This window comes from Perca flavescens, chromosome 10, assembly GCF_004354835.1.
Source record: "Perca flavescens isolate YP-PL-M2 chromosome 10, PFLA_1.0, whole genome shotgun sequence".
Lineage (NCBI taxonomy): Eukaryota > Metazoa > Chordata > Actinopteri > Perciformes > Percidae > Perca > Perca flavescens.
This window is the reverse complement of record NC_041340.1, coordinates 21,886,437-21,899,962: the sequence shown is the minus strand read 5'-3', so window position 1 is coordinate 21,899,962 and position 13,526 is coordinate 21,886,437. Positions and strand designations below refer to the sequence as shown.

At 40.7% G+C, this 13,526-nt stretch overlaps 1 protein-coding gene across 2 annotated transcripts in view; it reads right to left on the bottom strand.

The window, feature by feature from the left end:
* The window catches only part of atrx (ATRX chromatin remodeler), a 43,707-nt gene that overhangs the window by 28,166 nt on the left and 2,015 nt on the right, over window positions 1-13,526 (bottom strand). For both annotated transcript variants that reach the window (XM_028588879.1, XM_028588880.1), the window contains 10 exons: window positions 12,632-12,693; window positions 12,476-12,525; window positions 12,236-12,357; window positions 12,060-12,140; window positions 10,264-10,373; window positions 10,076-10,143; window positions 2,845-4,967; window positions 1,140-1,212; window positions 305-462; window positions 73-222 (listed from right to left, as the gene is read on the bottom strand). In XM_028588879.1, coding sequence (XP_028444680.1) covers window positions 73-222; window positions 305-462; window positions 1,140-1,212; window positions 2,845-4,967; window positions 10,076-10,143; window positions 10,264-10,373; window positions 12,060-12,140; window positions 12,236-12,357; window positions 12,476-12,525; window positions 12,632-12,693 — 2,997 coding nt within the window. The remainder of the gene's footprint in view (window positions 1-72; window positions 223-304; window positions 463-1,139; window positions 1,213-2,844; window positions 4,968-10,075; window positions 10,144-10,263; window positions 10,374-12,059; window positions 12,141-12,235; window positions 12,358-12,475; window positions 12,526-12,631; window positions 12,694-13,526) is intronic.

Below are 13,526 nucleotides of genomic sequence, written 5' to 3'. Positions count from 1 at the left end.
TAGAATTCTGTTTACAATATTTGCACTCATATTGTTAGACATCACATACAAATGAAAAAGTTCTAAATGAACCTTTCTTCTTCTTGTTCTTCTTCTCTTTACTGGCAGCTTGCTCCTCTCCTGATTCACCCTCACTCAGCGAGAGTTTATGACGAAGCAATTTGTGGCGTCTGCCGCGTTTCTTCACTTCAACATCAGAGCTAGAGTCTTCTGAATCCTTGTCTTCAAAGAGAGAAACAACTTGTTTGAGATGATACACAATAAAAGAGGCTTATTTGAAAGCAACTAGCTATATCTATGCTACCTTGTTGCTCTTCTTCTTCATCATCATCTTCATCCTCCTCTTTTTTAACTTTCTTGGAGGACTTTTCGTCCTTATCTGCTCCTTCATTATCAGAGGAGCTCTCTGCTCCAGAAGAGTAGTTGGATTTTATTTGGGCGAGAAGCATTTTTTTTGCAATCCTTCAGAAAAAAAAGTAAAGAAAGACACACAAACAGACAGACAAAATGGGAAGAAGGGGTCAATTATATCAAACAGGTAATAAAAATGAGCTTCTACAGAATCACACAAAAAAATTGGTGAAACAGTCATATTACAAATAGTCAGTTATAAGCAAATAATTGATTATCCTTGATGAAAACATAATTGAAAATGGTATATTTAATAACAAGAAGTAAAAGTGCTTTTCTAAAATGTACTATTACTACACAGCAATTTAAAACTGTAATATTACAGGAATGTAATAATTTCTCCTTGGATCATGTAAACGGATTACGGATGAAAACACAGGCATGTCTATAGAAATACCATGACACTATGGCATTGCTATCAGCAAAAATACAAATTCACAGAGATAAACCAGAGAGAAAAGCTTCCCAGAGGACAGGCTCTGAAGTATTTAAATGACAACACAACACTCTTCAATAAGTACCCGGCTGTGAGCCTTCGCACTGGGCTTGGTGAGTCGAGTATCGCAGTATGCCATCAGAGCTAAGCTAATATATTAAGTTAAACGGCTCTACCTGATAGACTATTCAAATCCTTACATTTGCTCTAAAACACACAATAAAGAAATTGCTTTCGTTGTGGACCTTGAATGCAGTAGACATAACTCTTGATATCTTTTGTTGTTTTGTACCTGTTTTCAGGATCATCATCGTCGTCATCTTCACAAACCTGAGATACTTTTTCTTTATCGCCCTCTTCATCTCCTACACAACAAAATAGCACACACGGTTAATGGAAGAGCACGTAAGTCATTGAAGGAATAATTTGACATTTTGCAAAATATGTGAATTTGCAGAGTTGCCTGACAAGACTCTGGAAAGTAACGTTTTATACATGCGGGGTTTTTTTCTCTTCAACTTCAGCAAATGAGATAACATGTTCATTATAGGGGTAGGAATCACCATAGGCCTCGCAATAGGTATCACGATACTTATGTCACGATACGATATTATCGCAATTTTAAACATATTGCAATATTCTGCAATATATTGCAATTTATTACCTTTTTTCCAACTTCAAATTATTTTGTCAATATCTGTTATCAAAAAATATAAATTTCTCCATTTGTTAATCTCACTTCAATTTTATTGTTGCAAAATGGGATTGTCAAGCAGACAAACTGACCAACACATACACTACCGTTCAAAAGTTTGGGGTCACTTAGAAATTTCCATTCCACTCCATTATAGACAGAATACCAGCTGAGATCAGTTGCATTGTTTTTTTTAACCAGGGCAGCAGTTTTCAGATTACATTATGTGCTTACATATAGAGCCGGGCAATATATCGATATTATATCGATATCATGATATGAGACTAGATATCGTCTTAGATTTTGGATATCTTAATATTGTAATATGGCATAAGTGTTGTCTTTTCCTGGTTTTAAAGGCTGCATTACAGTAAAGTGATGTCATTTTCTTAACTTACCAGACTGTTGTAACTGTTCTATTATTTGCCTTTACCCATTTCATTATTATTATTATTCCAAGTTATTATATCCACATTACTGATGATTATTTATCAAAAATCTCATTGTGTAAATATTTTGTGAAAGCACCAGTAGTCAACACTACAATATCGTTGCGGTATCGATATTGAAGTATTTGGTCAAAAATATCATGATATTTGATTTTCTCCATATCACCAACCCTACTTGCATAATTGCGAAAGGGTTCTCCAATGTTTTCTCAGTTAGCCTTTTAGAATGATATAAGATTAGTAAACATAATGTGCCTTTGGAACATTGGATGAATGGTTGCTGATAATGGGCAATGTAGATATTGCATTAAAGATCAGCCACTTCTTTCTACAACAGTCGAGAACCCTTTTGCAATAATGTAAGCACATAATGTAATCTGAAAACTGCTGCCATGATTAAAAAACAAAACAATGCAACTGATCTCAGTCTGTAATGGAGTGGAATGGACATTTGATTGACCCCAAACTTTTGACCAGTAGTGTATATAATAAAAGAAAGATACATGGCATCTGTGTATCGATACAGTATTGCCACGAAAAATATCGAGATACTATGCTGTATCGATATTTTCCCCCACCCCTAGTTCATTAGTGAAATTTAAAAAGGTGCTGGTAGGCATATTTTGTTACCTTTGGACAAAGTCAGGCTAGCTTTAGGCTATGTTAAACGCCTGCTGGCTCCAGCTACATATACATTTTTTTATTTTATATAACATGAGTGGTATCAATCTTTCTATATAACTCTGAGCAAGAAAGCAATTAAACGTAGTTTCCAACATGTTGAGCCTTTTCTTATAACTCATGGACACTGATCTGAGCGCCACTGAACACACTTCTCTTCTAGACCAAATTACCTGAGGATTGATGGAAAGGTCCACTTCCTCCGACCACATTATCATCCACAATGGGTTTGATCTTTTGCTCGTCGCTGTCCTCTCCGGAGTCACCTTCAGCCGGCTGCTCCTCCTCATCCTCACTGGAGGATGACTGCAGCTTGGAGGTGGCTTTGGGGCTCCTTCCCTTGCGCTTATTTTCATAAGACCTTCTCCCCCTGGTTGCCTTTCTCTCAGGTGAGTTTCTGTCTTCCTCTTTTGCTTCATCTTGTTTCTTCACACGGCTAGATCTCCTCTTCGCTGTGGCCGCTTTACTCTTTGTCTCCTTCTCCTGGTCAGAGTCGGAGTTGGTGGAGTCTGAGCCATTCTGTTTCTTCTTCTTCTTCTTTTTGTTGGACGTCTTTTTACTTTTGCTCTCCAAGTCTGAATCAGAGCTTTCAGATTTCCTTTTGCGTTTGGACGCTTTGTCTGTATCCTTTGTGGATGTGTTGTTTAGTTTGAATAAACACTTTTTAGCACTTGTGGTCCCCTGTTCCTCATCTGTGCTGTGGCCTGCTGCAGCTTTCTCCAGCAGTATGTTAGGAACTTCGTCCGAGTCAGAATCCACCATCTTTTTCTCTAAATCCTTGGCCTCCTCTCCATCCTCTTTTTTGGCGTGACTGGATTTCTTGGAAGATTTGGCCTTGACCTTATCTTCCTCGGACTCTGAGTCCGAGGATTCTTCCTTGCCCTTTTTCTCAGCCTGCTTTCTCAAGGGAGTGGTCTTCAGTCTACTAGAACGACGGCTTGGTGGTGGGCTGTCTGTCCCATCTACTGCATCAGAAGCATCGTCTTTCCCCTTCTCACACTTTTCTTCACATTTTTTTTGCATCTCCCCGTCTTTTTCTTTGTTTTTGGACCTGGAGGACCTGGCCCCACGTGTCGTCACAACTGGTACAGGAGTCAGTTTGACTATGAGGTTCTTCACCTTGGGCTGGGTGGGGTGAGAGGCTGCTGAGTTTCCATTTGACTTTGTATTAGCACCTTTAACCACATTGGTGTCAGTCTGTGAAAGCATGGTGGAATCCGCAAGACTCTCCACCATCTGAAAAAGTTCTTCAGGAACCGAAGGAGGCACAGACATAATGTCTTGATCTAGGGACATTTCACCAGCTGACGCAAGCTCATCATCACATTCTTCCGTTTTGATTGTCTTTTTGGGTGAATCAGTTTTTGTTTGGTTGTCTTTCATTTCAGTCTCATCTGACATTCGATCATTGTTCACCTCCTGCTCATTAAGCTGCTCCTTGTCCGACTCGTCTGCTGCGTCAGCCTCCTCTTCTACGTCAGCCTCTTCTTCTACGTCAGCCTCTTCTTCTAAGTCAGCCTCCTCTTCTACGTCAGCCTCCTCTTCTACGTCAGCCTCCTCTTCTACGTCAGCCTCCTCGGTTATATCAGCCTCCTGTTCTGCATCAACGTTCTCTTCTGTGTCGGCATCATCTGCATCCGCCACATTATCCATGTGGTCATTTTCCTCAGGGGCTACGATATTTATGCTCTTTCTCACAATATGTTGCACTTCGTTACCATTCTGCAACTCCATGTTTTTAAATTCAGGTCCCAAAGCCTCCTCCAAAGCACTGTGGGCTTTTTTCAAATCAGCAAGCACAGCCTTGAAGGCTTTTAAATGCCGGTACCTGATAGACTTATCTCCCTGCTCCTCGGCTGCCTGCTGGATGAACTGGATGAATGTATTGTTCAGACCAGTTGTTGTTTCAACAAGCTTTTTTGCTTTCTTTATAAGTTCCTTGGGTACCTGCAGTTTTTTGTAAGAGAACGTCATGGTCCCTGAACCTTCGGTATGTTCTTTCCCATTGACAACTGCTTTGTGCTCTTTGACCGTTTTGTTCTTGTGTCTCTTGCTTTCACGTTCCTCGTTTTTTTCCGGTTTTCGTTGCTTGAGTTCTTGTTTTTCCATGATGCGGTGGCATTTGGAGACCAGATCCTGGAGGGGCTCTGACCTGCAGACATAGCAGTGCCACTTTGAGTTTTCATCAGTAATTACTGACAGCTCTTTTCTGCCCAGGTTGCGCAGGATGCACTTCTTGCAGAAGGCGTTGTTGCAGTAGTCGCAGCAAATGAGCTTGCCCCCTTCAGCACACCACCTGGGGAGGAAAGGTTCAACTGAGATTTAGGGCATAAAGCAAATTAGTTATTCTCTTATATAGGGATGCACCGAATATTCGGCCACCGAAAATATTCAGCCAAAAATGGCCCAAAAGGGCATTTTCGGTCGAAATACTTTTATCACCGAAACAATACGGCCGAAAATTTTGTGACGACGCAAACAGAAGCCGCGACCTGCACGTGTGTCAGATCCACCTGCAAAGCGTCTCCTAAGCAAAGAGGTTGAGACGGACCACGGAGTGAAAACAATGAAAAGTAGGCTCTTAGAGTCTGTCAGCACACGTTTCACTGAGATCTATTCGGATCCTCTGCACTTCATCGCGACTGTACTTGATCCGCGTTATAAAGACCATTACTTGGATGCGGAAATAAAGCAGCGCGCATGAGAAATGATCCAGGCCGTGATGGATGCAGAGAACCCGCGTGGAGACGAAGAGGGAGCGCGCACGGAGCAGCGCCCAGCGCTGGAGATCAGAGCGCAGAAAAAAAAAAGACTCGTCTCTGCACCAGATGAGGGGCATGCACCCTTGTTGTCTGATATGTTCAGTGAAATCCTGCAAAAAAGTGCCTCAAATAATAATAATAATAATAATGATAATAATGATAATAATGATAATAATAATAATAATAATAGGTAAGCTATTCTGTTCTTAGGCTACTATATACTGTATGTGACGATCAGATTGTAGCCATATTTCTGCTAGATATTTTTTTTTATTAAACTTTAATATTAATTTATACAATTGCAATGCCTTGATTTTAGTAAAGTTAGTACACAGTCATAGCCATAAATGCAATGGTACTAATAATTGGCATAATTTCTTTCAGCGTTTCGGTTTTCGGTCTTGGTTTCCTCTTTTTCGGTTTTGGCCAAGAATTTATTTCGGTGCATCCCTACTCTTATACTAACGTTTCCAAAATGATTGGCACTTGGATAAAGGCTTGCCGTGGTAGTCGGTGTTACACGCTGGTCGTGCATACACCGATGACATTTCTTGCCCACCGCCCGTTGCTGTGCGGTTTCTATAGAAAGAAAACCCATTAAGTTCATTTCTGCTCATCAGTGGCCCAGTGAAAGTTTCTGCTCCGCTCCGTACAGCAGCCGCGTCGCAGTACAGAGTAGCAGTAGTCAGATCTATATACAGTCTATGGTTGACATGGGCACCGAGGGGGAAGCAGGCAGCACAACAATGGTGTATTTCCTGACTGTGGCATTCCTAATTAAGGACTGAGCCTTAATATTAGGGATGCACCGAATCCTGATTTTTGGAGTTGGCTCGAATACCAAATCCACTGGTTAAGATTCTGCCAAATCCAAATACCGAATCCTACTCCCATCCACAGTCCATTAACACAGTAAACACATTAATGAAGTAAACTACGTCCACAGCCTCTAAAATAGTTAACAACTTAATGTTGAATTCACACGCTCTTTTCACATCGTAGGAAAGCACATCGCTATCGCCAGATGAGTGACAATTTTGTTTGGCAAATTTTCGCTAACCAGTATATGATGAAGGTGTAGGGCTGGGCGATATGGTTGAAAACTGTATCATGATATAAGTTTTTCATATTGGTCGATATCGATAATTATTGATATTTTTTATGACCTATTTAAAATAAGGACCAGAAGAAAAATATATTAAATTTAAACATTTTTATTTTAAACTTAACCCTGCTCTGATTATAATCCCCTCAGTTATAAAAGCAGAAATGTCAACACAACCATGGAAAACACTCAAATAATTAAAATGTAAACAGGTCTAAAATCACAATGAACACTTAACAATTATCTCTTAACATTAAGGTGCAAAATTAAAGAATAAGTAAGAAATGCTTAATAAAGTGTCATAAAATAGTGCAAAGTGTTAGCTAAATATAAGAAACCTGAGAAGGAACTATTTTCTGCAGGTTTAGTGCTAGGTTGGTAACCTGGCTTCTGGACAGTGCTCAGCATGTCTGCCTCCGTTATTTCTTTGTAGCGTTTAGTAAGGCGCTGATGCAGAGTACCTCTCCATGGTGGTCTGTTGCTTGTGCCGTGTTGCAGCTGCAGATGTTGTTGGACGTTACTGGCGAATACGGCTGTGCTCCAAAGTGTGAGCGCGGCTAAAGTGGTAAAACAAGTTTATGGTATTACCAGTGTTGGTCTGACGACATTGGTCTGACTACGGTCAGAAATCCCCAAAACTGCCATACTGACTTTTCCTGTTTTAACGATTTCCTCGCTTGCTGCGGCACTCACTTTCCACTCCACGCCGGTTCTGTTATTGAAGAACACCAGACAGCGATGTGGCGCAACCAAACATGATACTGTTACATGATTGGCTGTTAGAGTGTCACTCCCCACGTTGCTAGGTTGCCAGATAGTGAGGGCCTTTGTTCATGCAACCAAACTTGATTCACAACCTCTGGTTTCTTCTGATGAAGAAAAACAAGTTATCGAACGTTTTATCGACCGCATTTTCTATTGATATTGATTATGTGTCTATCGCGATACATATCGTTATCGTTTTATCACCCAGCCCTATGAAGGTGTTGTGAAATGTTTGTTTAAAGCACTTAAATAAGAAATTCATGTTTAGTTTAAAACAGTCTAAATGAAATGGTAAATTATAGTGTGATTAAAACTCACTATTTACAATACTTGATTTACAGCTGATATGTGAAAAGGTACACAACCTTATTTAACAGTAATTTAGTTTTACTGCGAACTGTCACCGGAAGTGCTTTTATTTTGAAGTAGCCTACACAGAAGTTGTCTGTTGTGTACTCTTGCTAGCTTACTGAGATGAACCTGAGACGCTAGATGCAAAACATGTCTGTCAAGCTTAAGTTGTTCACTTTGTGTGTAAAACTGCAACATATTGAGCAGTAAAAGACAAGCGTTTTTGGTCGTCATTCGAAGCCATTCCACTACAGAAGGCATGTTGGGTGGGTGAAATTAGAAAGCTAACGTTAGCTAACGAGCAGCAGCCGAGTAGGGTTCGGTGGAAAAAAAATCTAAAGGCCATTTTATAGTTGTGCGTAAAATCGACGACGTAGCCCCGCAGACCCCTCTGCGTCTATGCCGGACCCTACGCCGTAGCCTGACGTGCATGTCGCCGCCCCCCCCCCCCCCCACACACACACACACACACACACACACACACACACACACACACACACACACACACACACACACACACACACACACACACACACACACACACACACACACACACATCGGCTAAACGCACACACCAGCGCACAAGTATAAACATCAGGCCACTTAACGTAGGTTACGGCAAGATCTCTGCGTGGTGCCTCCGCACAACTGTAAAAACGGCCTTACGGTTCGGCAGAAACCGAACCCGAATCCTGGATTCGGTGCATCCCTACTTAATATGTCTAAAATCTTAAAAATCTGTCAAAGATCAAATTGAAAGAAACAAAGAACAATAGGGTCAGAAACACTTTTACAATATTTAAATTTATATGTTGCTTTCAAAGAGGAATTCAGATAAGTTAACTATGTCATACACTTTAAACACACACAAACCCCGGTACTTTGGTACCAAGTCGGTACGGACATTCTGAAAACGTGACGGTACTCCCTTTTCTACAGTACCGTATGTACCAGGGGACGCAATTCTACCGGACCTGACGGGGGCAGTATACGCCACAAGTATTCTAGTCTGCCCCTAAAAGCTGGAGAAGAAGAAGAATGCCCCACCAGCCTAGTGTGTGTGCCTGCCGACACACACACCAGCAGAGCTGCGGTGCAAATGGAGCTAAACTCTGCAGTTTGTTAAAGTCACAGTGAGGCACGGCAATACCGGTTAAGCGGTTGCAAGTGTCTTCATATCTTACTTCTATTGTGCATAGGAATGTTAATGATTAATCGTTTAATCATTCACTGACAATAAGAATTTGGCCGATTTATACTATTAGTTAAAAACAATATTATTGAAATGTTTTTTTTTTTTTATTAAAAAGTTATAAAAAAAATAGGCTAAACAATCTTATTTCTTAACTTCTTGCTAATTAACATGCTAGTGCTAACTTTGCACTAGCAAGTTGTGTTTTAAGCTGCTAATTTTTTGTTTGCGGCTCTCTGCTAGACGGTGTTTACAACGGAGAGCTTGGTGACACACGTGACTATATCAATGAGCACTAGGGGTGTGACGAGATCTCGTGAGATTAAAACGCGACGAGATTTCTCGTCGAGGTGAAAAGTTGTCTCGTGAGGCGATGTGATGTCAGCGTGATGGAGCGTGAAATTACTATTGAAGATCCCCCTGCCACTTTTAAATCATTTGTGTGGCAACATTTTGGTTTTCCTGCGGAAATAATAAATGGCAAAAGAGTGACAGATTACTGCACCCGCGAGTCGCGGGTGCAGTAGTTAGTAGAGAGCTGTGGTGGTGCCGTTTACATATTGTGTTCGTCTTGTCTGTCACTCTTTCGCCGTTTATTATTTCCGCCGGAAACCCAAAATGTTGCCACACAAATGATTTAAAAGTGGCAGGGGGATCTTCAATAGTAATTCCACGCTCCATCACGCTGACATCACATCGCCTCACGAGACAACTTTTCACCTCGACGAGAAATCTCGTCTCGTTCTCGTGAACCCAATCTTGTGATGTGTCTCGTCTCGTGGAGTAAGCGTCTCGTCACACCCCTAATGAGCACTGGCGGGTCCCAATCGGCCATCCTAAACAAAGAGTATATCTGGCTAGCTGCCAGCTTTGCAGGTAGATGCGGTTGGAGACAGGCTCAGATATACACGCCGCGGACCACTGTGGACTTTTGTCGGTCGCCCAAGCAGTTCCGTGAAAGTGGCTGCATGTTTTCCATGACAATGCACGGAACACAGTGGCTGCACGTCCAGTACAAGTCTTCAGCTGTCCACAGAACGCAGAAAGTATGCCAGAGTCTCCCGGACGGGTTAACTGGGACTCCGTTGCCTGCTTGTTGTCTAATGATCAGTTAACGAGGGTCGGCTATCGGTCAGAAAAAAACTGTAAATTAACATTCCTAATTGTGCATCTCCTTCACTTCCGTTTGACAAATAAATGTTTTGTTGGTTTTGTGTAAAATGCCTTACCTGCACTGCTCATCCATCCCATCAGAGTCTCTATTGATGTCATCACTTGTGTAATACTTGTAGCATGACTTGAGGAATAGGAAATAATGTGATCAAACATCAAAAATAGAAAGACTGATAAATATCAGTATGGAACTTCCATATAATATATATGAAAAAATGTGAAATGTATAATTGAACTCTCCTACCTTGCAGATAAGTACTTTGAGTGCAGGATGTTCATAAACAGAGTTCCGCTGAAACTGGTTTACTTGTTTTCCACAGGCAGTGCAGCTTACCTTCTTCTGCAGGGTATCATCTGTGATGAAGAGAAAATAAATCATTGTCACTTTTTTCTCTCATTAAATGATACAGGGTATAAAAAACATCCCATGATGTTCTCTTGTTAACATTAAAAGGTTGGGTTAGAAAACATTTTTCCAATATACACTTTATAATATCTTTTTTGAAATGGTCTTTACACCCTGACAGCTGTAAATATGGGCTCTGAAAAAGGAGCGAAAAAGATCCATCATCTGTAGCTGCTGTAATCCTGTAAAAACTTTGATCAGCCCGCTCGGTTTGATTGGTTTAACAACAAATGAAACGCCTCCTTGTCCCTCTGCGCGTACTCTACCCCTCCTGTTAACGAGCCCAAGCTCAGTGCGCGTCAATGCCACCGGAGTTACTGCAAGTCTGCTGCAGAATGAGAGAAAACCCACCCACTGAGAAAACTTAGCAGAAGTTGCTGCTGCCTCGCTTACTTGCCCTGCTAAAAAGGCAAAGAAAAGAGGCTGAATCTGAAAAAGAGGCGACTAAAAAGGGGTTGCAGATACAGAAGACAAACTAGAGTAAACATTGGCATAGCTTTTCAGCAAGGCTGAGGGGGTTGCAAGGGAAAGTGAAGCCTTGGTTGCTGTCTTTCTGTTAGACAGGTACGTTATGATTTTGTTTTGTTAGATAAGTGTTTCGTTAGTCTAAAGAGGGTGGTATAATCTGTCCCCAAAAACACACATTTTTATTGGGAGGGCTGATTTGTTGTTTTCAGGAAATTTCTAGCCAACGTTAGCTATTTATGTTGCGTTAGTCATAGTAGCCGATTGCTAAAGTTAGCTTCCCTGTCGATCTAGGCTACTAGTAAGCTATACCAGCTAAAGTATGTTTACATAATCTTATCTAACAAAATGCTAACGCTATATGGTCGCCAGGGTCTGAACATATTACATACTGGCTTTTCACAAATGTGCTGATGCGGGGTCATTTTACTTTTTGTAATTAATATTTTGTAGCTCTGACAAAGATCACTTGACGTCGACACCGTGGAAACACGGATCGATGAGACCACCTCTTCCTGCGCTGTCAACTATTGTCTCACGTCTGTCTGACCGGTGAGTAACATTAGGCCTATAGCTTGATGCAGAAGTGTATGGTTTTCTTTGATGGGCAATACATACACAATGAGTTATCAATGATATTGGTACTAGATATTTGCACCAGAGAAATGGTAACGGTACTGTTGTTCATTGTTGCCGTCTTTCTATATTCTCTCTCAAGGACAATCACTGCCAGAGTAGTTTGCCACAGCTGATGATACTGCCACATGCAGAGCCAGACCTGTCTGCTAATAGTGGAGCCCTTTACAAACTTTTGATTACTATATATTTATTATTGTTTATATGAAAAATAGATAAAGGTACTTTGTACAGTTAATTCCTCCTGGGAATAAATAAAGTAAACTATGAAAAATTGTGTAATTGTATGTAAAATGAAGGAGTTTTGATCAGTGAAAATGCAGTCCTTTCTCCACTCTGCTCTGAAACAGAAGCATAGCTGCACCTCGCTTTGAAGTGGTGCTTGTGCACGTCTGTGTGTGAGGGGAGCGCCGAGGACACGGGGAGGGGTTAGACTGAGCCCAGAGGAGCTACTTTCAAATCTCGTTAGCTTCTCAACCTTACCAACCCGGCCTTTAGCATACCCAAAATACAAAATAATATAATTAAGTTACCTGTATGTTTCTGTTTAAAATCCACTCTGAGCTTCATGGCACCTTTATTTTCATTCCCAGATGGCCTCATCACTAAAGTGCCTAATCAGAGGGGGAAAAACAAAAAAGTCCCAAACCTGCATCCTATTCAGCAGCAACGATATCTTGATCAAGACCAACAAGTACATAGTTCACACCTTTAGATACACTGCCTGTGTTATTGTCTGACGGGTTGTCAGAAGTGGCCCCTTCATTTTCACTCTCGACTGAGGCATCCGATTCATTCAGTTCAGTGTGCTTAGCTACAGTGGCGGGCTTCCTAAAATGAGTTAGCACATAGCTATAATATTTCAACCTGTGTCTGTGAGAACTCTTTTGAAAACATGGAACGGCAAGCAAAACAATAACAGCCACATTAAAAAAAAATTGTTCCTCACCTCTTGTTGCGAGAAGAGGAAGGCTTCATAGTTTCTGTTGAGCTACCAGGCTGACGAGAATACAACATTTTAATAGCTTGACAATTGAAGAATTTCAGTATCATAAACATAGGTCAAAACAAATTTTTTGACTTCCCCAAGAGGCTGCATACTTACCTCCTCTGCTTTTTCTGACATTTGGTCTAGGTGTGATTCAGAAGACGCCAGACTCATTTTACCTGGAGAGACATATGAAGATTTGTTTGCCTATGAACACACTGGTAAATTAAGATGTTGTACAATGTTATATTTGAATTAGGGCTGGCTAGTATATAGATTTTAAAAAGGTATATCAATATATTTTCAAACAAGATATGGAATAAGACAACACAGTTTATATCAACATAGCTTCCGTAAAGCCATGCCTGTGTTTGCATCTCCTCTCACACTCTCCACGCAACCGCGCACTCACTCACTCGCTCTCCCGCACAGGGTTTCTGCAGGTTTCAACAAGTCAAATTTAAGACTTTTTAAGACCTTTATGAATTAAATTTAAGACCTATATCACAACATTGCAGAGTCACAAAAGTACTTGCAAAGTGAATAAATGTATTCAAATTGAATAAAAGCGATGGAGAGTAATAATAATCTATACATATACAGCAAATTATATTTGGACTATCGAAAGAAAGAACTCTAACACCACAGAATAAAAAAAAAAAAAAAAAAAAAAAGTATTTCAATGAGCATTAGAGGTAGATTTACATGGCTGTAGAAAAAATTAAGACCTGTTTGAAATTATCTAAGACCTAGAAGACAATACTTCACTAATTTAAGACTTTTTAAGAAGATACCCTGTAATCGTACTAGTGTTTCTGCTGGTAACGCTCTGTTTTGGCGGCCGCAGAGGCAAAAAAACGCAGCGCAAAACACAGAAGAACAGTAGTTACTGTTACAACCTTAACTTCAGTTCTATGAGTAGAGCGAGTGAGACGGATATTCAATCAATTATTTTTTCGATGAATCTTTAGTCTTCTATCACGATATTGATATTTTTCCCAGCCCTAGTGAC